Source organism: Oncorhynchus gorbuscha, linkage group LG19 (genome assembly GCF_021184085.1).
Source record: "Oncorhynchus gorbuscha isolate QuinsamMale2020 ecotype Even-year linkage group LG19, OgorEven_v1.0, whole genome shotgun sequence".
Classification (NCBI taxonomy): domain Eukaryota; kingdom Metazoa; phylum Chordata; class Actinopteri; order Salmoniformes; family Salmonidae; genus Oncorhynchus; species Oncorhynchus gorbuscha.
This window is the reverse complement of record NC_060191.1, coordinates 47596239-47622254: the sequence shown is the minus strand read 5'-3', so window position 1 is coordinate 47622254 and position 26016 is coordinate 47596239. Positions and strand designations below refer to the sequence as shown.

General features: G+C 45.5%; 1 protein-coding gene across 4 annotated transcripts in view; it reads left to right on the top strand.

Moving 5' to 3' along the window:
* Nucleotides 1-21232, top strand: part of LOC124005537 (BCAS3 microtubule associated cell migration factor-like) — a 368286-nt gene extending 347054 nt beyond the window's left edge. For all 4 annotated transcript variants that reach the window (XM_046314898.1, XM_046314900.1, XM_046314901.1 and 1 more), the window contains one exon: nucleotides 19506-21232. In XM_046314898.1, the coding sequence (XP_046170854.1) occupies nucleotides 19506-19654 (149 nt within the window). In that variant the 3' untranslated portion in view covers nucleotides 19655-21232. The remainder of the gene's footprint in view (nucleotides 1-19505) is intronic.
* The last annotated feature ends 4784 nt before the right edge of the window (nucleotides 21233-26016 follow it).

The window sequence follows — 26016 nt, the reverse complement described above, 5'->3', positions numbered from 1 at the left end:
CAGGGTTATATACACACACACATGCAGGTTTATATACACACACACATGCAGGGTTATACACACACATGCAGGGTTATATACACACACATGAAGGGTTATACACACACATGCAGGGTTATATACACACACACACGCTGTAGCGAACGCACACACACGTCCACCACATCAATGCACTTCTCACTTCACCTCTTTTTGCACTTTGGGGACATGGCTTTAGACCATTGAGAATACAGACTTGTTGGGTTAATGAGCAGGGGGGGCACCCCTCTGTCCTCCTCACACTTGTTGGGTTAATGAGCAAGGGGGGGGGGGCACCCCTCTGTCCTCCTCACACTTGTTGGGTTAATGAGCAGGGGGTGCACCCCTCTGCCCTCCTCACACTTGTTGGGTTAACCAACAGGAGGGTCACCCCTCTGTCCTCCTCACACTTGTTGGGTTAACCAACAGGAGGGTCACCCCTCCGTTCTCCTCACACTTGTTGGGTTAACCAACAGGAGGGTCATCCCTCTGTCCTCCTCACACTTGTTGGGTTAACCAACAGGAGGGTCATCCCTCTGTCCTCCTCACACTTGTTGGGTTAACCAACAGGAGGGTCACCCCTCTGTCCTCCTCACACTTGTTGGGTTAACCAACAGGAGGGTCATCCCTCTGTCCTCCTCACACTTGTTGGGTTAACCAACAGGAGGGTCATCCCTCTGTCCTCCTCACACTTGTTGGGTTAACCAACAGGAGGGTCATCCCTCTGTCCTCCTCACACTTGTTGGGTTAACCAGCAGGAGGGTCATCCCTCTGTCCTCCTCACACTTGTTGGGTTAACCAGCAGGAGGGTCATCCCTCTGTCCTCCTCACACTTGTTGGGTTAACCAGCAGGAGGGTCACCCCTCCGTTCTCCTCACACTTGTTGGGTTAACCAGCAGGAGGGTCACCCCTCTGTCCTCCTCACACTTGTTGGGTTAACCAGCAGGAGGGTCATCCCTCTGTCCTCCTCACACTTGTTGGGTTAACCAGCAGGAGGGTCATCCCTCTGTCCTCCTCACACTTGTTGGGTTAACCAGCAGGAGGGTCATCCCTCTGTCCTCCTCACACTTGTTGGGTTAACCAGCAGGAGGGTCATCCCTCTGTCCTCCTCACACTTGTTGGGTTAACCAGCAGGAGGGTCACCCCTCCGTTCTCCTCACACTTGTTGGGTTAACCAGCAGGAGGGTCACCCCTCCGTTCTCCTCACACTTGTTGGGTTAACCATCTGTCCTCCTCACACTTGTTGGGTTAACCAGCAGGAGGGTCACCCCTCCGTTCTCCTTGCACTTGTTGGGTTAACCAACAGGAGGGTCATCCCTCTGTCCTCCTCACACTTGTTGGGTTAACCAGCAGGAGGGTCACCCCTCCGTTCTCCTTGCACTTGTTGGGTTAACCAACAGGAGGGTCATCCCTCCGTTCTCCTCACACTTGTTGGGTTAACCAGCAGGAGGGTCACCCCTCCGTTCTCCTCACACTTGTTGGGTTAACCAGCAGGAGGGTCACCCCTCCGTTCTCCTCACACACCATTTGTATACTTCACTGAAAAATATCAGTTGTTCATTTTGGCACCTGCCCACGGTGTCCTGTTCTGACCTGCTTCACTAGAGACAGAGAAGCCCAGGGTCCTGTTCTGACCTGCTTCACTAGAGACAGAGAAGCCCAGGGTCCTGTTCTAACCTGCTTCACTAGAGACAGGGAAACCCAGGGTCCTGTTCTAACCTGCTTCACTGGAGACAGAGAAACCTAGGGTCCTGTTCTAACCTGCTTCACTGGAGACAGAGAAACCCATGGTCCTGTTCTAACCTGCTTCACTGGAGACAGAGAAACCCAGGGTCCTGTTCTAACCTGCTTCACTGGAGACAGAGAAGCCCAGGGTCCTGTTCTAACCTGCTTCACTAGAGACAGGGAAACCCAGGGTCCTGTTCTAACCTGCTTCACTGGAGACAGAGAAACCTAGGGTCCTGTTCTAACCTGCTTCACTGGAGACAGAGAAACCCATGGTCCTGTTCTAACCTGCTTCACTGGAGACAGAGAAACCCAGGGTCCTGTTCTACCTTGCTTCACTGGAGACAGAGAAAGACACTGAGTGCATTCTCTGTACAACTGAAACACACTTAGCTGAGCTGCGAAAAGAAAAGAGAAAAAAGAAGGGAACCCTGTGAAAGAAAAGAGAAAGTGACGTGAGTTGAGGCTGAAGAGTATGGTGCTGAGGAAAAACAAGGGAGAGGGAAAGAAGAGCAATGTCATTATTTCTGCCCCCAAGCACTCCTCCATTCACTGGTGGGTCGCTCTCTCCCTCTCTCTTTTCCTTTCTTTCTCTTCCTCTCTCTCTCCTCCCTCTTCCTCTCTTTCCCTTTCTTTCTCTTCCTCTTCCTCTCTCTCTCCCTCTTCCTCTCTTTCTCTCCCTCTCTCTTTTCCTTTCTTTCTCTTTCTCTTCCTCTCTCTCTCCCTCTCTCTCCCTCTTTCTCTCCCTCTCTCTTTTCCTTTCTTCCTCTTCCTCTCTCTCTCCCTCTCTCTCTCTCTCTCCCTCTCTCTCTCTCTCTCTCTCTCTCTCTCTCTCTCTCTCTCTCTCTCTCTCTCTCTCTCTCTCTCTCTCTCTCTCTCTCTCTCTCTCTCTCTCTCTCCCCTCTCTCTCTCTCTCTCTCTCTCTCTCTCTCTCCCCCTCTCTCTCTCTCTCTCTCTCTCCTCCCTCCCTCTCTCTGCAGCCAGCCGAGAGCGTGAGAGTAATCCGTGGTGACAGTGTGAGACGAGGAAGAATAATTCCTGTATTCAGAGCCATCACCGCTTACCCCCCTCTTCCTTTTCTCCTCTCCTCCCTTTCTTTTGCTCTCCTCCACTGATACGTTAGGCCTGGATGTCATTGTAGCATTTATCGTGCCACTCTGCCCTGCTAGCCTAGAGGTGTGTGTTTAGTTTTACTATCGTGTGTGGACCAGAAGTACTCACAAGGATAGTAAAACAAGGAAAATGTGCCGGTCCCACAAGGAAGAAGGCTATTTTAGGCTTAGGGGATTAGAGTTAAAATTAGGGTTGGGGTTAGGTTTATGGTTAGGGTTAGGGTTATGAGAAGGGGGGCGCAGAGTGTCCTAGCCTTTCTCAAATTGTCTTTCTGTGACGGTTTTAGTAGCATGCACTTAACAGTTTGCTTTGGGGAGAGACGCTGTAAGAGTTTGTGAAGAAAGAGAGCGAGACATGAAGAAAGAGAGAAGGAAAGAGAAACAGGGCTTGGGAGAGAGAGAGAGTGAGACCGGGAGAGTCGGAAGCACATCTTACAAATGTCTGTGTGATGTTCAAGGTCTGTTTTGGGTTGTCTAGACAAGACTGCAGTGAAACACTTTCAAACCAGGAGGCATTTTAGAGGAGTGGAATTGAGGAAAAGGACGCTGTATCTGAGGTGTCTCCGAGTTATGCTCCACTTTAGTCTGTTGTATGATTACTACTTGTATCCTTTAACTCTGACTCCACTATTTTGACCTATGACTCGCATCCATCTGGAGCCATACAGCCTTTCTCCTGTAGCATGAGTAGATGACTAATAAATGCACTGATTGTACTACATACATCTGTATATTTACTAAAGCATTTGTTCATTCTGGCACACTCAAACACATGCATACACCTATATGTGCATATGTACAGTACCAGTCAAAATGTTGGACACACCTACTCATTCCAGGGTCTTTCTTTATTTTTACTATTTTCTACATTGTAGAATGATAGTGAAGACATCTAAACTATGAAATAACACATATGGAATCATGTAGTAACCAAAATAGTGTTGAACAAATCCAAATATAATCTTAAAATTAGCCACCCTTTGCCTTGTTGACAGCGTTGCATTCTCTCAACCAGCTTCACCTGGAATGCTTTTCCAACAGTCTTGAAGGACTTCCCACATATACTGAGCACTTGTTGGCTGCTTTTCCTTCACTCTGCGGTCCAACTCATCCATGCAGCACTCCATCACTCCTTCTTGGTCAAATAGCCCTTACACAGCCTGGAGGTGTGTTGGGTCATTGTCCTGTTATAGTCCCACTGCGCAAACCAGATGGGATGACGTATTGCTGCAGAATGCTGTGGTAGCCATGCTGGTTAAGTGTGCCTTGAATTCTAAATAAATCGCTGACAGTCTCACCAGCAAAGTGCCCCCACACCATCACACTTCCTCCTCCATGCTTCACGGTGGTTGGAACAAAAATTCTCACATTTGGACTCATCAGACCAAAGGACAGATTTCCACCGGTCTAATGTCCATTGCTTGTGTTCTGTTTGCCCAAGCAAGTGTCTTCTTCTTATTGGTGTCCTTTAGTAGTGATTTCTTTGCAGCAATTCAACTATGATTCACTGATTCCTCTGAACAGCTGATGTTGAGATGTGTCTGTTACTTTAACTCTGTGACGCATTTATTTGGGCTGCAATTTCTGAGGCTGGTAACTCTAATGAACTTGTCATCTACAGCAGAGGTAACTCTGGGTCTTCCTTTCCTGTGGCGGTCCTCACGAGAGCCAGTTTCATCATTGCGCTTGATGGTTTTTGCGACTGCACTTGAAGACAGTTCTTGAAATGTTCTGCATGGACAGACCTTCATGTCTTAAAGTAATGATGGACTGTCGTTTCTCTTCGCTTATTTGATCTGTTCTTGCCATAATATGGACATGGTCTTTTACCAAATAGGGGATATCTTCTGTATACCACCCCTACCTTGTCACAACACAACTGATTGGCTCAAACACATTAAGAAGGAAAGAAATTCCACAAATTAACTTTTAACAATGCACAGCTGTTTATTGAAATGCATTCCAGGTGACTCCCTCATGAAGCTGGTTGAGATAATGCCAGGAGTGTGCAAAGCTGGCAAAGGGTGGCTACTTTGAAGAATCTTAAATATTATATATATTTTGATTTGTTTAACACTTTTTTGCTTACTACATGATTCCATATGTGTTATTTCATAGTTTTGATTTCTTCACTATTATTCTACAATGTAGAAAATAGTAAAAATCAAGAAAAACCCTTGAATGAGTAGGTGTGTCCAAACCTTTGACTGGTACTGTATATATTTACTGCATATGCACATAGAGGCTCTCCTAAACATTCTTTCACATTTGAGTGTGACTCACATTCTCACACGCACATATCTGCGCGTAAGGGTGTGTCTGTGTATCAATAAAAGATGTGCTATGAATTAGTGATGGGGTACATAATGGACAGGTTGCGTTGCGGAGTGGAGCTGCTGTTCCAGGGGTGTAACAGCAGGCCCAGTCAGGGCTGTCTTCACATATCACATCTGTACCCAGCAAACACTCATACGCTTTTTGGAGAGGAGAGGAGGGGAGAGAGGAAAAGGGGTGGATGGGAGGAGAAAGTGTGGAGTGTTGAGATGAGAGAGAAATATATGTCATTTAGCAGATGCTATTATCCAAAGCGACTTGGTCATGCTTGAATACATTTTACAGTATGTGTGGCTGGTCGCGGGACTCAAGCGCCATGCTCTACCTTCCTTTCCTCTCCACTCTGCTCCTCTCCTCCGTTCCATCTTTCTCAGAGGAGTTCAACTATTAGTCCAGAAGTGTCAAACATATAGGTGTCAGGAGTAAAACACATTTCTCCTCCGTTCCATCTTTCTCAGAGGAGTTCAACTATTAGTCCAGAAGTGTCAAACATATAGGTGTCAGGAGTAAAACACATTTTGATTTTTATTATTTTTATGTAGAGGAGGGAACCGGACTCATTATACTTTAAAATGACTAAAACCAAATCAAAATAATTGACATATATTCATAGTTTATTGACTGTCCAGCTCGCTGATAATCATTAGACAGTAGGGAGCATCGAAAATTCCAAAAACGATGGATAGAGGACAATTTTTTCAAAATTTTGACTGCAAGGAATTTTCAGTGCGGCCCTCGTTGCAGACCAAATGTGGCCCCCGAGGCAAAATGAGTTGGACACCCCTGTTGTAGACCAACGTAGCGCATGTCCCACAGATACAGCTACCCACTAATTATAACATGTCATCATATCTAATGTCATGGCCCTACTTGAGTGTCCAAGATCAAAGCCAAACCAGAATCACTCTAAATGGCTACATTTAGACAACCAGCTATGATGGAGCTCCTTCATTTCAGTGTCATTTTCATACACAGGCTCTAATGTTGTTTTTCCCCTCTTCTCGAAATGGACTCGTTCAGGGTATGGCTAGTGATATTAGGATAAACCTTCTATATATCATGTTCCACGTCTGTTTAAATAGCTGGCGTATTATTACCTACAAGCTGATTCAGAGGCAATGGTACTCCCCCCCCCCCTCCCCCGGGCATTTAGAACCAGGCTTGTGTCTTAAATTTGCACACTATCCCTATATTGTGCACTACTTTTGACCAGGGCCCATGGGGCTGTAGTCAAAAGAAGTGCACGATAGAGGCAATAGGGTATCATTTGAGACGCAGCCCCCGTCAGTGAAGACTAAATAATGGAATACGGAGTCGGTCAGTTAATTGAATAAGGAGTTGATTAGTAGAAATGGACTGTAACGTTAAGTGGTATGATCCATTGAACCCTGGTCTGTACTTAGAGAACTTGTGCCCTAAGGCTTAAGCAGCTTAAGCAGCCTTTTTAACCATTTGAAGATAGCCCTATCTCCAGCTTCCCTTTTCTTCCCAAATGGCACCCTATTCCCTACATAGTGCACTACTTTTGACCAGAGCTCTTTGGGGAATGGGATGCCATTTGGGGAGCAGGCTCTGAATGGTTGTAGCTACTTTACGGGCTCTATATAATAGTTGATATGGCCTGCAGACAGCCTTGTTGTGTCCTCCCAGTCTTTAGCCTGCTGCTGTTTGCCCACTCTGGGTTAATAGTGCCGTTGTTGATGTGTTAACCTTTCTTCCCTGTGTGTTTTCTCAGAAGTCCATGAGAGCGTATTCATACTTCCATTACCATATCATGTTGTTTCTTTTCACTGCATTTCTTGGGTCAAAAGGACAAACGGACCAAGGTTGCGTGCCAAACAGCACCATATTCTCTTTATAGTGCACTACTTTTGACCATGGCTCATAGGGGTCTGGTCTAAAGTAGTTCACTATATAGGGGATGGGTAAGAGTGCCATTTTGGATGAACACAATGTCTTGCTCTCAGGGCAAGGGCCATGTCCCAGGTCAAGAGGTCAACATCAGCAGTGCTTTTCTGAAGGTAACAGGGAAGTTAGTTTTGATTGGCTCCACATTCAGCATGAACTGTACTGTAGATGGACAAGAATCAGCTCATATTAATGAAAGCTATTGTACTGTACATTATAATGTGCATAATGGCAGTCTATAGGACAAGATGCTCTTGCATGCATTCAGTATTTAGCCTCTGGTCTTGCCGTGAGTCTCCTCTGTTCTCTTTGTCCTGAACCCCTTTATGTTTTTTTAACTCTGACTCTTTCTCTCTCTGTGACCTCTGTGTGTCCTCTCTCTTGACCCCTGCCTCAACCCGGGTGTCTCTCAGTTCTAACCAATTCCGAGGTTGATACGGTCAGCCTCCAGCCAATAGGGAGGCTGACATGGCCCGTTTAGCCTGCTGCTAATGGACAGCCGTCCGAGCCTCCTCCTTCCTCTTGCACAGCTCTGTCCCCCGACCAAGGAACACAAGTTTGCTTTCATTCTCCTCCCGGTTCCGCTAAGCACCCGTACCACACAGACAGGGCTGGCTGGGATATTGGGGGGTGTAAATGGAAAGAAGAGGTGGGGGTGGGAGGGTGTCCCAGGCCAGAGAGAATGTGTAGCTGTGTCCTGTAGTTGTGTCCCCTGAAGTTAAGGGACAGCAGGGTACTATGAGGGGTACTGTGGTGTTGGGTATCAGCTGGATCATGGAATGTTCCGTAGGAGTATGTTAGATGTATCTCATGTCTTTGTCTTCTGTCAGATGTGTGTATGTTTCATATGTGTATGTCAACACACACACTGGCATCCACCCACCCACACACACTGGCACCCACACACACACACTGGCACCCACCCACACACACACACACACTGGCACCCACCCACACACACACACACACTGGCACCCACCCACACACACACACTGGCACCCACCCACACACACACACACTGGCACCCACCCACACACACACACACACTGGCACCCACCCACACACACACACTGGCACCCACCCACACACACACACACACTGGCACCCACACACACACACTGGCACCCACCCACACACACACACACACTGGCACCCACACACACACACTGGCACCCACCCACACACACACACACTGGCACCCACCCACCCACACTGGCACCCACCCACACACATTGGCACCCACCCACCCACACTGGCACCCACCCACCCACACTGGCACCCACCCACACACACTGGCACTCACCGACACACACTGGCACCCACCCACCCACACTGGCACCCACCCACACACACACACACACTGGCACCCACCCACACACACACACTGGCACCCACCCACCCACACACACACACACACACTGGCACCCACACACACACACTGGCACCCACCCACACACACACACACACTGGCACCCACCCACACACACACACTGGCACCCACCCACACTGGCACCCACCCACACACACTGGCACCCACCCACCCACACTGGCACCCACCCACCCACACTGGCACCCACCCACACACACTGGCACCCACCCACCCACACTGGCACCCACCCACACACACTGGCACCCACACACACACACTGGCACCCACCCACACACACACACACACTGGCACCCACCCACACACACACACTGGCACCCACCCACACACACACACACTGGCACCCACACACACACACTGGCACCCACCCACACACACACACACTGGCACCCACCCACACACACACCCAACTGGCACCCACCCACCCACACTGGCACCCACCCACACACACTGGCACCCACCCACCCACACTGGCACCCACCCACCCACACTGGCACCCACCCACCCACACTGGCACCCACCCACACACACTGGCACCCACCCACCCACACTGGCACCCACCCACACACACTGGCACCCACCCACCCACACTGGCACCCACCCACACACTGGCACACACACACACTGGCACCCACCCACACACACACACACACTGGCACCCACCCACCCACACACACACACACTGGCACCCACACACACACACTGGCACCCACCCACACACACACACACACTGGCACCCACCCACACACACACACTGGCACCCACCCACCCACACTGGCACCCACCCACACACACTGGCACCCACCCACCCACACTGGTACCCACCCACACACACACTGGCACCCGCACACACTGGCACCCACCCACACACACACACTGGCACCCACCCACACACACACTGGCACCCACCCACCCACACACACTGGCACCCACCCACACACACACACTGGCACCCACCCACCCACACGCTGGCACCCACCTACACACCCACCCACACACACTACAGCACCTCAACTCCAGTAGAAAGGTAGCGAGTGAGTGGCCTGATTGTAGTGAAAGTCCCCTTCACAGCAGAATAGCACCTTACACACACAACCACCAGTCTGCTCAGCTGAGCCCTCTGTCTCAACACAGAGCAGAGAGGACTTGTCTGGGGGTTAAGTTGTGGTAATAACATCCTGTTTTCAGGTTTTGGTTCAGAGGTCCAGAGGTATGTTTGTGTGTGTGGTTCTGTCCTAAATGACACCCCATTCCCTATAATGTACTCATGTACTGACCAGTTGAGTCTTATGGGTGGATAGGGTATTATTTGGGTGGTAGTCTGTTTGTGTGTGTGTATTAGAGAGGATGGTGTGGTAGATTTTCAACAGCTAGCCAAATCATCTGTGTGAGCAACTGATGAGGAAGTCTCCTCTAAATCCAATGTGGATTAAATATAAACATAGACTGACAACAGCTTGGCACACACACACATACACTTTCTCTCTTCCACACACCCAGCGAGGGGGTAATGATGAGGGACAATCAGTGTGTGTGGTATAGCGTTTCACAGCATCCTGATGTATAGCAGTGCTTTAAAACCAGTACAAGCTCTTTACCGGAGAGATGAGTGGAAGTAATGAGGAGAAGAGAGGGAGATAGAGAGGGATGTATAGAGAGGAGTGATTGTATCTCCATGCAGCAGGCCTGGTGTAATGAGGTCTGATTGGAGATGAAGCAGTCCACCGTTTATCTGCTGACCCATGAGAGTGTATGTGGCCCCAGAGCCAGCTGGGGCCAATTGTGAGATTAAATTAAAAACTCAAAAACATTCAGTTGGGATAAGTCTAGTATCGGTGTGTGTTACTGCCTCACTCCCAGACTCTCTGAGACAAGAGAGATAGAGGAGGGAAAGATGGAGAGGAAAGAGCGACGAGAAAGTGGCATCACCTCTCTCCTGTCCTCTCCTCCTCTCTCCTCTCATGTCCTCTCCTCCTCACTCCTCTCCTCTCCTCTCCTCCTCGCTCCTCTCCTGTCCTCTCCTCCTCACTCCTCTCCTGTCCCTGTCCTCCCTCCTCACCTCCTCCTCCTGTCCTCTCCTCCTCGCTCCTCCTCCTGTCCTCCTCTCCTGTCCTCTCCAGCTCTCCTGTCCTCACTCCTCTCCTGTCCTCCTCACTCCTCTCCTGTCCTCTCCTCCTCACTCCTCTCCTGTCCTCTCCTCCTCACTCCTCTCCTGTCCTCCCTCCTCCTCTCCTCCTCTCCTGTCCTCCTCCTCCTCACCTCCTATCCTGTCCTCTCCTCCTCACTCCTCTCCTGTCCTCTCCTCCTCACTTCTCTCCTGTTCTCTCCTCCTCACTCCTCTCCCGTCCTCCTTCTCTTCTCCTTGCTTCTCGCTCCTTCCTGTCCACTCCTCCTCTCTCCTCGTGTGTCCTTTCTTCCACGCTCCTCTCCTGTCCTCTTCTCTCCTGTCATCTCCTCTTCTCTCCTCTTTTCTCCTCTCCTCGCTCTTCTATACTTTCCTCTCTTCTCTTCCCTCTCCTGCTCTCACCTCCTCTCTTCTCTCCCTTCTCCTCTCCACCTTTCCTGTCCTCTCCTCCTCTCTCCTCTCCCTTCTCCTCTCTGCCTCTCTCATCAGCTCAGACCCACTGATTAAGAGACGCTGTGTTTTCTCTTTGACCCCTCTCTCCACTCCTCTCAACTTAATATGGCCCCCACACACACACACACACACACACACACACACACACACACACACACACACACACACACACACACACACACACACACACACACACACACACACACACACACACACACAGACGGCAAACACACACAGCAAGCACAAAGACACAAAACATGCTCTCAGTGAGGAGGCTTGTATGTTTGTATGTTGATTCAGTGTGTGAGTGCATGTATGTCTGTGCTTTACATGTATTTATTTATTTGGGTCTGTGTGTGTATATGTGCAGGAATTTGTAATTGTACTTGTGTGTGTGTGTGTGTGTGTGTGTGTGTGTGTGTGTGTGTGTGTGTGTGTGTGTGTGTGTGTGTGTGTGTGTGTGTGTGTGTGTGTGTGTGTGTGTGTGTGTGTGTGTGTGTGTGTGTGTGTGTGTGTGTGTGTGTGTGTGTGTGTGTGTGTGCTTGCGCCAGACTTAAGTGAGAAGAGGAGAGTTTAAGAGGATGAGGCCATTGACAGGATGCTGGATCATTTCTGGACATTATTTCCACAGTCAGTCCACTTGGTAATGATGTATTTACTGAGCCCTGTAGAACTGTTATTGCGTTTTGCCACAAAGCTTAACTCCCTCCTTGCTGGATTGTACCATGAGGCCAAATATAGTCCATTCTGTCTCACTTCACGGCTTCAATATATTCGGACAGGGATGGAGTGGCCATAGGACAGTTCTGCAAATGCCAAATGTGCTGGTCCATCTTTAGCCCAGTCACCCTGTTTAAATTTGTATTTTCTCCCCTGTATTCAGCTTGCTGTTTGTCCAGGCTTTGTCCCTAAGTATTTGTGTTTTAGTGGAAAATGTCAAGTTTTACATTAATTGTTATTATTACATGTAACTACATTAGTAATGTGAATGAAAATGTAAATATAGTAACCACTCTGAAACAGAATGTGGTTGATTTTTGTTTCTTTAGATTCAGTCATTGTCATGTAGGTACTATGCAGTTACCATGTACAGCTGAGTGAATCCAGCCTGGTTAACAGACTAGTTGTTTTGTTAACCAGACTGATTTCAGGGGGGTGGGATTAGTTGGTGTTAACTACATGTCATAAGGTTAGCTCTATGTCAAGTGTTACAGAGCTTAGATCCACGTTAGAGCAGATGGGCTTGTGTTGAGGGTGTGAGCATCAGGGTGGGTGTGATTGATTGATTGATCGGGTGTTGATGTTATCAAGAGCAACATCTGATCCAGAGATCAACTTATTGGAAGGAAACCCTACTTAGGACTATTATGTAGGACTATTATGAGTTAGAACAAGAATGGTTTAGGGGTTAGGAGATAGGGAGTAAGGGTTAGGAGAGAAGGGTTATGGGTTAGGAGAGAGAGGGGTTAGGCGAGAGGGGCTGGGGGTTGAGGGTTAGGGGAGATGTGCTAGGGGTTGAGGAGAGAGAGAGGCTAGGGGTTAGGAGAGAGGGGCTAGGGGTTGAGGGTTAGGGGAGATGGGCTAGGAGAGAGAGAGGCTAGGGGTTAGGAGAGAGAGGCTAGGGGTTAGGAGAGAGAGGCTAGGGGTTAGGAGAGAGCGGCTAGGGGTTAGGAGAGAGAGGGCTAGGGGTTAGGAGAGAGGGGCTAGGGGTTAGGAGGCTAGGGGTTAGGGAGCTAGGGGTTAGGAGAGAGGGGCTAGGGGTTAGGAGAGAGGGGTTAGGAGAGAGAGGCGAGGGGTTAGGAGAGAGAGGCTACGGGTTAGGAGAGAGGGGCTAGGGGTTAGGAGAGAGAGGCTACGGGTTAGGAGAGAGGGGTTAGGGGTTAGGAGAGAGGGGTTAGGAGAGAGAGGCTATGGGTTAGGAGAGAGGGGCTAGAGGTTAGGAGAGATGGGCAAGGGGTTGAGGGTTAGGAGAGAGAGGCTAGGGGTTAGGAGAGGGGGTCTAGAGGTTAGGAGTAGAGGTCGACCGATTAATCAGAAGGGCCAATTAATTAGGACCGATTTCAAGATTTCATAACAACCTGTAATCGCATTTTTGGACAACGATTATGGCCGATTACATTGCACTTCACGAGGAGTCTGCGTGGCAGGCTGACTACCAATGTAAGGTGCTAGCTAGCATTAAACCTATCTTATAAAAAACAATCAATCTTAACATAATCACTAGTTAACTACACATGGTTGATGATAATACTAGTTTATCTAGCTTGTCCTGCGTTGCATATAATCGATGCAGTGCCTGTTAATTTATCATTGAATCACAGCCTACTTCGCCAAACGGGTAATTTAACAAACGCATTCGTGAAAAAAGCACTTGTTGTTGCACCAATATGTACCTAACCATCGACATCATCGCCTTTCTTAAAATCAATACACAAGTATATATTTTTACACGTGCATATTTAGTTAATATTGCCTGCTAACATTAATTTATTTTAACTAGGGAAATGGTGTCACGTCTCTTGTGTTCTGTGCAACAGAGTCAGGGTATATGCAGCAGTTTGGGCCGCCTGGCTCGTTGCGAACTGTGAAGACTATTTCTTCCTAACTTAGACAGCCAACTTCGCCAAACGGGGGATGATTTAACAAAAGCGCATTTGCGAAAAAAGTATAATCATTTCACGAATGTACCTAACCATAAACATCAAATCAAATTTAATTTGTCACATACACATGGTTAGCAGATTTGAATGTGAGTGTAGCGAAATGCTTGTGCTTCTAGTTCTGACAATGCAGTAATAACCAACGAGTAATCTAACCTAACAATTCCAAAACTACTACCTTATACACACAAGTGTAAAGGGATAAAGAATATGTACATAATGATATATGACTGAGTGATGGTACAGAACGGCATAGGCAAGATGCAGTAGATGATAGAGTACAGTATATACATATACATATGAGATGAGTAATGTAGGGTATGTAAACATTATACACTGCTCAAAAAAATAAAGGGAACACTTAAACAACACAATGTAACTCCAAGTCAATCACACTTCTGTGAAATCAAACTGTCCACTTAGGAAGCAACACTGATTGACAATAAATTTCACATGCTGTTGTGCAAATGGAATTGACAACAGGTGGAAATTATAGGCAATTAGCAAGACAACCCCAATAAAGGAGTGGTTCTGCAGGTGGTGACAACAGACCACTTCTCAGTTCCTATGCTTCCTGGCTGATGTTTTGGTCACTTTTGAATGCTGGCGGTGCTTTCACTCTAGTGGTAGCATGAGACGGAGTCTACAACCCACACAAGTGGCTCAGGTAGTGTAGCTCATCCTGGATGGGACATCAATGCGAGCTGTTTCAAGAAGGTTTGCTGTGTCTGTCAGCGTAGTGTCCAGAGCATGGAGGCGCTACCAGGAGACAGGCCAGTACATCAAGAGACGTGGATGAGGCCGTAGGAGGGCAACAACCCAGCAGCAGGACCGCTACCTCCGCCTTTGTGCAAGGAGGAGCAGGAGGAGCACTGCCAGAGCCCTGCAAAATTACCTCCAGCAGGCCACAAATGTGCATGTGTCTGTTCAAACGGTCAGAAACAGACTCCATGAGGGCCCGACGTCCACAGGTGGGGGTTTTGCTTACAGCCCAACACCGTGCAGGATGTTTGGCATTTGCCAGAGAACACCAAGATTGGCAAATTCGCCACTGGCGCCCTGTGCTCTTCACAGATGAAAGCAGGTTCACACTGAGCACATGTGACAGACGTGACAGAGTCTGGAGACGCCGTGGAGAACGTTCTGCTGCCTGCAACATCCTCCAGCATGACCGGTTTGGCGGCGGGACAGTCATGGTGTGGGGTGGCATTTCTTTGGGGGGCCGCACAGACCTCCATGTGCTCGCCAGAGGTAGCCTGACTGCCATTAGGTACCGAGATGAGATCCTCAGATACCCTGTGAGACCATATGCTGGTGCGGTTGGCCCTGGGTTCCTCCTAATGCAAGACAATGCTTGACCTCATGTGGCTGGAGTGTGTTAGCAGTTCCTGCAAGAGGAAGGCATTGATGCTATGGACTGGCCCGCCCATTCCCCAGACCTGAATCCAATTGAGCACATCTGGGACATCATGTCTCGCTCCATCCACCAACGCCATGTTGCACCACAGACTGTCCAGGAGTTGGCGGATGCTTTAGTCCAGGTCTGGGAGGAGATCCCTCAGGAGACCATCCGCCACCTCATCAGGAGCATGTCCAGGCGTTGTAGGGAGGTCATACAGGCACGTGGAGGCCACACACACTACTGAGCCTCATTTTGACTTGTTTTAAGGACATTACATCAAAGTTGAATCAGCCTGTAGTGTGGTTTTCCACTTTAATTTTGAGGGTGACTCCAAATCCAGACCTCCATGGGTTGATACATTTGATTTCCATTGATAATTTGTGTGTGATTTTGTTGTCAGCACATTCAACTATTTCAAAGTATTTAATAAGAATATTTTATTCATTCAGATCTAGGATGTGTTATTTTAGTGTTCCCTTTATTTTTTTGAGCAGTGTATTAAGTGGCATTGTTTAAAGTGGCTAGTGATACATTTTTTACATCAATTTCCATTATTAAAGTGAGCTGGAGTTGAGTCAGTATGTTGGCAGCAGCCACTCAATGTTAGTGGTGGCTGTTTAACAGTCTGATGGCCTTGAGATAGAAGCTGTTTTTCAGACTCTCAGTCCCAGCTTTGATGCACCTGTACTAGAGGTCGACCGATTATGATTTTTCAACGCCAATACCGATTATTGGGGGCCAAAAAAGCTAATTTTTAAAATGTATTTGTAATAATGACAATTACAACCATACTAAATGAACACTTATTTTAACTTAATATAATACATCAATAAAATCAATTTAGCTTCAAGTAAATAATTAAACATGTTAAATTTGGTTTAAATAATGCAAAAACAAAGTGTTGGAGAAGAAAGTAAAAGTGCTATGTAAGTTGGCTAACGTTTAAGTTCCTTGCTCAGAACATGAGAACATGAAAGCTGGTGGTTCCTTTTAACACGAGTCTTCAATATTCCCAGGTAAGAAGTTTTAGGTTGTAGTTATTATAGGAATTATAGGACTATTTCTCTCGATACCATTTGTATTTCATTAACCTTTGACTATTGGACGTTATTATAGGCACTTTAGTATTGCCAGTGTATCAGTATAGCTTCCGTCCCTCTCCTCGCTCCTCCCTGGGCTCGAACCAGTAACACAACGACAACAGCCATCATCGAAGCAGCGTTACCCATGCAGAGCAAAGGGAACAACTACTCGAAGGCTCAGAGCGAGTGACGTTTGAAACGCTATTAGCTCGCGCTAATTAGCTAGCCATTTCACTTCGGTTACACCAGCCTCATCTTGGGAGTTGATAGGCTTGAAGTCATAAACAGCGCAATGCTTGACGCACAACGAAGAGCTGCTGGCAAAACGCACAAAAGTGCTGTTTGAATAAATGTTTACGTGCCTGCTTCTGCCTACCACCACTCAGTCAGATGCTTGTATGCTCAGTCAGATTAATTGCAACGCAAGACACGCTAGATAATATCTAGTAATATCATCAACCATGTGTAGTTAATTAGTGATTATGATTGATTGTTTTTTTATAAGATAAGTTTAACGCTAGCTAGCAACTTACCTTGGCTTACTGCATTCGCGTAACAGGCAGTGTCCTTGTGGAGTGCAACAAGAGAGAGGCAGGTCGTTATTGCGTTGGACTAGTTAACTGTAAGGTTGCAAGATTGGAATCTCTGAGCTGACATGGTGAAAATCTGTCGTTCTGCCCCTGAATAAGGCAGTTAACCGACCATTCCTAGGCCGTCATTGAAAATAATGTGTTCTTAACTGACTTGCCTAGTTAAATAATGGTCTAAAAAAAATAAAACATTTTACATCTGCAAATCGGCGCCCAAAAATACAGATTTCCGATTGTTATGAAAACTTGAAATCGGCCTTAATTAATCGGCCATTCCGATTTATCGGTCGACCTCTAACCTGTACTGACCTCGTCTTCTGGATGATAGCGCGGTGAACAGGCAGTGGCTCGGATGGTTGTTGTTCTTGATGATCTTTATGGCCTTCCTGTGACATCGGGTGGTGTAGGTGTCTTGGAGGGCAGGTAGTTTGCCCCCAGTGATGCGTTGTACAGACCTCACAACCCTCTGGAGAGCCTTACGGTTGTGGGCGGAGCAGTTGCCGTACCAGGCGGTGATACAGCTCGACAGGATGCTCTCGATTGTGCTTCTGTAGAAGTTTGTGAGTGCTTTTGGTGACAAGCCCAATTTCTTCAGCCTCCTGAAGTTGAAGAGGCGCTGCTGCGCCTTCTTCACAGCGCTGTCTGTGTGGGTGGACGAATTCAGTTTGTCCGTGATGTGTTCGCCGAGGAACTTAAAACTTACTACCCTCTCCACTACTGTCCCATCGATGTGGATAGGGGGGTGCTCCCTCTGCTGTTTCCTGAAGTCTACAATCATCTCCTTTGTTTTGTTGACGTTGAGTGTGAGGTTACTTTCCTGACACCACACTCCAAGGGCCCTCACCTCCTCCCTGTAGGCACTGTGATAGACTGCATCAAATTTGTTGAGTAGAGTGTTGGAGGCTATTTTGACATCGCCGAAGTCGAGGATCGGTAGGATAGTCAGTTTTAGGAGGGTATGTTTGGCAGCATGAGTGAAGGATGCTTTGTTGCGAAATAGGAAGCCAATTCTAGATTTCAATTCTAGAGTCCCAAACCTTTTTGGAGTTTGTGCTACAGGATGCAAATTTCTGCTTGAAAAAGCTAGCCTTAGCTTTCATAACTGCTTGTGTATATTGGTTCCTAACTTCCCTGAAACGTTGCATATCACGGGGGGCTATTCGATGATATTGCAGAACGCCACAGATTGTTTTTGTGCTGGTCAAGGGCAGTCAGGTCTGGAGTGAACCAAGGGCTCTATCTGTTCCTGCGTCTACATTTTTTTAATGGGGCATCCTTATTTAAGATGGTGAGGAAGGCACTTTTAAAGAATAACCATGCATCCTGTGCTGACGGGATGAGGTCGATATCCTTCCAGGAGGTCAGAACGCTCGGATCAACCCCACTCCTCGACTAGAGCGTACACTGGACGCTCTGAATGCTCCGAGAGCAAAATGCTCTGAATTTCCGAGCGTTCTCTGAGCACACTCAGACACTCCAGAGGGAATTTATGAACACACCCTGTGGGTCATCATACCCATAAAACCTAGAGGTCAAACAGGGAAATGGTTCCAATCGTTTTTTTACCATTCATTTTTCCCATGGGGGATTTAGTAACACTTAAAATAAGGGCTGTGTTTCATGTGGGCTTACCCTGGGGTGACGTTTTAATAACCAAGTAAATCTCACTAAGACCAGGTAACTTTTATTAATATATTTGCCTGTATTTACCCCCCAAAGATGCCATCTAATGTGGCTATCTTAAAGAACTACAAATGCCATCATGATCTGGGCTGGGACATGGAGACAGGGGCTAGGGTAAGTAGAGGGGCTAGTGGTTAGTAGAGGGGCTAGGGGATGGGGTTAGGATAGAGGGCCGAGGGGTTAGCAGAGGGTCTAGGGGTTAGCACGCACACGCTACTGACCCCACCCATACCCCCCCCCCCCCATCGTCGTCATATATACCATCATCAATAGGACTGGTGTAATATGTCTGATCTGTGTCAAAATGCATCACGTAGATCACTGCCTTCATTCCTTCCTCACCATGCCAGTCTGCACCCATCTTGACGGATATGTTTTACAACATGTCTTCTCTTTAATATGTTCCGTTTGGCCATAGACTGACATGTAACCGTTTCCTGTGAATGGTTTTGGAGCAGCCTGTCAGACAGTGTGTCAGTCTACACAGGAGCAGACTGCTAGCTGGCATACCGTACTGTTACTACTGGGATGGTTAATGAATCAGGTTGATAGTCAGTGTGTTTGACAGAGCAGACCAACCAACCCAGAGACATGGTAGTGGAGGGAGTGGCGTTTTGGGCCCTGTCCAGAAACAGCCCCTAGCCCTTGTCCCCTATAGACACTTCATCTGTTGTAGATCTGGTAGAGTTGGATAGGGAGACGCAAAATGGTTGTAGCTCCGCCTTGGCCTCTGATAAAGACAACATCTGGCGGCTTTATATGTGAATGTACATTTTTATTGGTTTGGTACACAGACCGAAACAAGACAAAATTCCACTCAGCACTACATAATCTACTTACATCGTTACAACACTTTCAATGTACAGCTCATAGAAGATTGGAATTTTCATTGTGTGTGTGTGTGTGTGTGTGTGTGTGTGTGTGTGTGTGTGTGTGTGTGTGTGTGTGTGTGTGTGTGTGTGTGTGTGTGTGTGTGTGTGTGTGTGTGTGTGTGTGTGTGTGTGTGTGTGTGTGTCACCCCCACAGAGCTCCAGAGGGAGGGCAGCATTGAGACTCTCAGCAACAGCTCTGGTTCCACCAGCGGCTCCATCCCCCGTAACTTTGAGGGCTACCGCTCTCCACTGCCCACCAACGAGAGCCAGCCCCTCAGCCTCTTCCCCTCCGGATTCCCCTAGAGGAGACCAGGAAACAGTCTGCCTACCACCCTACAAGACCTGGGGTCAAATACCATTTTAAATACCATTCTTTCAAATGCTTTGAGTGTTTGCTTTAGTCTGCCTGGGGTGCCTGATGGGAGGGGACTACATTTTACAACTATTCTATTGGTTCTAGACAAGCTCAATAAAGCCCAGATAAAGTGTTTGAACCCAGGTCTGCTACCTACCATCCATCCTACCGCTTCACACAGCACAGCCAGACAGTCCTGATGTCTTCCGGTCTCTCGCCATGTTGTTGTTCATTAGGATGTTATTGTGAGCAGTGGTTCCCTTTTCATGTTCCCTCCTCTCTCTTTCCAAATCCAGGAACTGTCCAGTGTTACTCCCACCTACCGATGTGTGTGTCTGTCTGTCTGTCTGTCGATGTGTCACATGGCGCGTGTTTCATTTTGGGTGTGTGAAATAGCTGAAGTTTGTTATTTAGCTAGACATGTTTTTATGGAGTTGATTAACTACGTGTCACTTTGACTTTTTCACAAGCTTGTAAATGGTGATGGACCTAATGTAGCTGTAGCTGTTTTACTTCTGAAGATAACGACCTAGCACAGCATGCGCGCTGTAATGTATATTAGCTTTGCTTATTAAGACCAAATCACTTCCATGTATGCTTTTCTCTTCATTTGGTAACATTGATGGTTTTGGTGGGTATCTTTTTAGTTTGTTGAGTCGAGTGTCTTCTGATGATTTCATCTCGCTTTGATTATGATTTTCTTTTTCTTTTTTTGCAACAAAAAAACAGGTTTGTGCTTTAACAAAAGAAAAGGCTTATTCCTTACTTGCGTACACACACACACACACACACACACACACACACACACACACACACACACCTCAAACACAAACACACGCTTGTATGCTGAATAACTACTTTGCCAGCTTGCTTTTCTTAGTGAATGGGTCATTGCTAGACTTGACCAGACCACATAGGACTTGAAATGAAGTGTGATCTGATGCACTAGTGAGAACAGAAAGATAGACTCACCTTTGAGACTTAAAACAGGTTCTAAATATTTGGTCACTGATTTTGTATTTAGTGTTTGTCAACATTTTAATTTTATAACACAATCCTAGTCCTTTGTCTGGGGAATGGATGTCTGGTTGACTAAACGGGTCTGTTCAGAAAAATGCTACGTTACAGGACTTTCAGGTAGAAATACATTTTATAGAACATGTGACTCCTGTCTGTCCTGTAGGAAAAGGGAGTCATTACAGATCTATATATTACATATTTATCTGCAATGTTCGGGAATGTTTCACCCTACTGAACACAGCCATATTCCCGTAATTCTGCATGTTGAATGAGTCGATGGCTACTGCTGCTTGGTCACTGGACAATGTAACATAAAAGAGGCATGATGAATTTATTCATTTTAATGCAGAACATATGTTTATTAATACATTTTTACTAATATTGGTTTTGTAAAATACCAAATCGTTATTTGCTATACATTCATGTTAATGAAATGTATTGATGTGTTATTATTACCCCTGGATACTCAATGATTTCATATATGCTCAATAAATATTACACCTGCAGAGTCATTGTTTCAATCACGTGAACAAAAGTTATCAGCAAGTGCTTTTGTAAATGTAAAGTGACTTCTCGTTTAATTTAATGAAAATAAATAAACCACACCAAAGCCAGTGCACATTTCCTGCCAGTTTATTGTGGAAAAGCAGACGGTGAATACAACACTCTTAACCTGTTGCGACGAGCAATCCCGTATCCGGGATCCTATTTATAGCCTCAAGCTCATTACCATAACGCAACGTTAACTATTCATGAAGATCGCAAATAAAATGAAATAAATATATTAGCTCTCAAGCTTAGCCTTTTGTTAACAACACTGCCATCTCAGATTTTCAAAATATGCTTTTGAACCATAGCTAAACAAGCATTTGTGTAAGAGTATTGATAGCTAGCATAGCATTAAACCTAGCATTCAGCATGCAACATTTTCACAAAAACAAGAAAAGCATTCAAATAAAATAATTTACCTTTGAAGAACTTCAGATGTTTTCAATGAGGAGACTCTCAGTTAGATAGCAAATGTTCAGTTTTCCAAAAAGATTATTTGTGTAGGAGAAATCGCTCTGTTTTGTTCATCACGTTTGGCTACGAATAAAACCTGTATCCAGGAGTGTAATTATCGCCGCAAGCTCATTAGCATAACGCAACATTAACTATTCATGAAAATCGCAAATGAAATGAAATAAATATATTAACTCTCAAGCTTAGCCTTTTGTTAACAACACTGTCATCTCAGATTTTCAAAATATGCTTTTGAACCATAGCTAAACAAGCATTTGTGTAAGAGTATTGATAGCTAGCATAGCATTAAGCCTAGCATGCAGCATGCAACATTTTCACAAAAACAAGAAAAGCATTCAAATAAAATAATTTACCTTTGAAGAACTTCAGATGTTTTCAATGAGGAGACTCTCAGTTAGATAGCAAATGTTCAGTTTTTCCAAAAAGATTATTTGTTTAGGACAAATCGCTTCATTTTGTTCATCACGTTTGGGTAAGAAAAAACCTGAAAATTAAGTCATTACAACACAAACTTCTTTCCAAATTAACTCCATAATATTGACAGAAACATGGCAAACGTTGTTTAGAATCAATCCTCAAGGTGTTTTTCACATATCTATCGATGATAAATCATTCGTGGCAGTTGACTTTCTCCTCTGAAGAAAATGGAAACGCGCATGGAGCTGGAGATTACGCAATAATTTTGACGCAGGACACCGGGCGGACACCTGGTAAATGTAGTCTCTTATGGTCAATCTTCCAATGATATGCCTACAAATATGTCACAATGCTGCAGACACCTTGGGGAAACGACAGAAAGTGCAGGCTCATTCCTGGCGCATTCACAGCCATATAAGGAGACATTGGAACACAGCGCCTTCAGAATCTGGACCATTTCCTGTATGGAATTTCATCTTGGTTTCGCCTATAGCATTAGTTCTGGGGCACTCACAGATAATATCTTTGCAGTTTTGGAAACGTCAGAGTTTTTTCTTTCCAAAGCTGTCAATTACATGCGTAGTCAAGCATGTTTTCTCGACAAAATATCTTGTTTAAAACGGGAACGTTTTTTATCCAAAAATTAAAAGAGCGCCCCCTATCTCAAAGAAGTTCAAACTTATCACTCAGATCTAGAGTCAAATGAACTTCAAAATGTTCAAATATCAGTACAAGACTAATTGATGTAAGGCTTGTATTGTATTGGCTGAATTTCTTTAAATCGACAATTATGTGAACTGTCTTGTGCAACTGTCTTATTTAAATGCAATTCACTTACCTTAGACGCGACCAATACCGGAGCTGAGACTGAAGCAATGGCCATGTGAATGTGTTTGAGCAGGCATACTCAGGCATGCTCTGCTCTCTTCTTCAGGTTGTTTTCTCCATACAAAAAGAATCAATAGAACGGGCTTGGAACCCCTAACCCTGCCATGTTGACCTGATTTTACTGGTCCACCGATAGAGTAGCCCATTATGGGTGCGTTCATAAATTCACTCTGGCTATCTATTACAATTTCAGAGCACTCTTGTCTGAGTGTGCCAGAACGCAGAATAACGGCTGAATTTACAAACGCTCAACACCCGTTGAATATGGCTGATGCCAGTAAACGTCGGCAAAAAAGCGTAATTAAATAGTTGCCAGCAGCACAGTAACAGTCACCAACGCTCTGGATAACATGAAAACAGCCTAATCAACTCTGCTAGGGTGAGTAAAATGGTCAGCGTGAGGTGTTCTCTCATTTGTTTTCTGGAAGTAGCTAGCTAGCTAGCAAGCTAGCCAACGTTGGCCAGTTAGCTTGGGTGCTTGACTGCCGTTGTGAGGTCAGAACGCTCAGATCAACCCTACTCCTCGGCCAGAGCATCCAGTGTACGCTCTGAACGCTCCGAGAGCAAAATGCTCTGAATTTCCGAATGGCCAGAGGGCTCTCTGAGCACACTCAGGCACACCAGAGGGAATTTACAAACACACCCTATGAGTCATAATACCCATTAAACCTAGCGGTCAAACAGGGAGATGGTCCCAATTGTTTTCCCCGTAGGGAATTTTAGAAACACTTAAGAAAAGGGTTGTGTTTCATGTGGGCTTACCCTGGGGTGACGTTTTAATAACCATGTAAATCTCTGTAGGATATATTAATATATTCACCTTTATTTACCCCCCAACAATGAAATGCTAATTAGCTGCTAATATGGCTATCATGAAGAACTACAAATGCCATGATGATCTGGGCGAGACTGACGAATCGAGGCAAAGGTAAGAATCTCTGAATTAACTATCTAATGTTAGCTAAATCTAGTAATGAATAAATTGGCTACATTTATTTAAATAGACAATTATGTGAACTGTCCTGTTTAAATTGACACAATACCTGTTAGCAAAGGTGTCAGCTAGAGATGATGTGCAGGAGCTTGCAGGGATTTGTAGTTTTGCATGATGTCTAGTTTGATGCTAATTAGCACTTTCGATTCTGAGAGTAAATAGAGCCGAATATATTGTCACCATGTCCGAGAGAGATTTACATGGTTATCAAAACATCACGCCAGGGTAAACCTACACAAAACACAGCCCTTATTTTAAGTGTTTCTAAAATCCCCTATGGGGAAAATGAATGGTGGAAAAACAATTGGAACCATTTCCCTGTTTGACCACTAGGTTTTATGAGAGTTATGACACCTCCAGTGTGAGGCTCTATTATGGCATAATAGACTTGAATGGGGATGCCTGTTCTCTCCGTTATATTTCTATGGTTTGCCCACTGACACTCCCCTGTTGCTGTGACATGGTGCCTTGCAATGTCTCTCTGAGTCTGAGGGGACCATGCCCAGGTCAGTGCCCCAGCTGGCACCTCTACCAGGGGCAGGGGCCAGATAAGGAGGGCACACCTTAACTGATCATTTCACATCTGAAAAACTGTACCTGTGTTCTTATTGATCAAGTCCAAATCGTACCTCCCTGTTTCAAAACGTTGTTTGCCTCCTTAACAGGCCCCTGGTCGTTACCCTCCTCTCCTGTGACAGTCTCCATTAATACCCATCCTCCTCTGCCAGCAAACTCTGAATAGGAGCAGAGAGAGGAGAGAAGGTTGGCACCAGGAGAGAAGCCTCATTAATACATAGCTAGCTACAACCACTTATGGACAGGTTTGCTAAGCTTTTGCTAACATTGTTTTGCTCAAAAAAACAACATCCACTGTAGAAGAATTAAATAAAATTATCTCTATCCAAACGTGTATATTTCTTTAACTTTGTGTGATTTATTAGTGTACTTATCTGTCTTGAAATGTGATGAAAATTGTTCACTTACATTCAATAATTTCCCAACAGACTAATAGACTAATTGTGTGTACAATATCAGATCTTATATATTTTGATTGCATTTAATTGTTGTCATCCTCAACTAAATAGAGTATAAAACGGTTACATTGTTAGCAAATAGTTCTGTTAGGAAACAAGCTAAAATTGTAAATCAACTGGATAGCTATTTTTTGTATCACTGGATAGCAATAGGAATATTTTCCTCACTACTGTAAATCAACTGGATAGCGGAATGAAACACTCCTTTGATCCTCAAAGGAGCCAACTGGATAGCGAATAGGAATGAAACGAGCTAAATGTATACACTCACTACTGTAAATCAACTGGATAGCGAATAGGAATGAAACAAGCTAAATGTATACACTCACTACTGTAAATCAACTGGATAGCGAATAGGAATGAAACAAGCTAAATGTATACACTCACTACTGTAAATCAACTGGATAGCGAATAGGAATGAAACAAGCTAAATGTAATGAAATCAACTGCTAAATGTATACACTCACTACTGTAAATCAACTGGATAGCGAATAGGAATGAAACAAGCAACTAAATGTATACACTCACTACTGTAAATCAACTGGATAGCGAATAGGAATGAAACAAGCTAAATGTATACACTCACTACTGTAAATCAACTGGATAGCGAATAGGAATGAAACGAGCTAAATGTATACACTCACTACTGTAAATCAACTGGATAGCGAATAGGAATGAAACGAGCTAAATGTATACACTCACTACTGTAAATCAACTGGATAGCGAATAGGAATGAAACGAGCTAAATGTATACACTCACTACTGTAAATCAACTGGAATAGCTAAATGTAATAGTAAATCAACTGAATGAAACAAGCTAAATGTATACACTCACTACTGTAAATCAACTGGATAGCGAATAGGAATGAAAATGTATACAAGCAACTAAATGTAAACGAGCTAAATGTATACACTCACTACTGTAAATCAACTG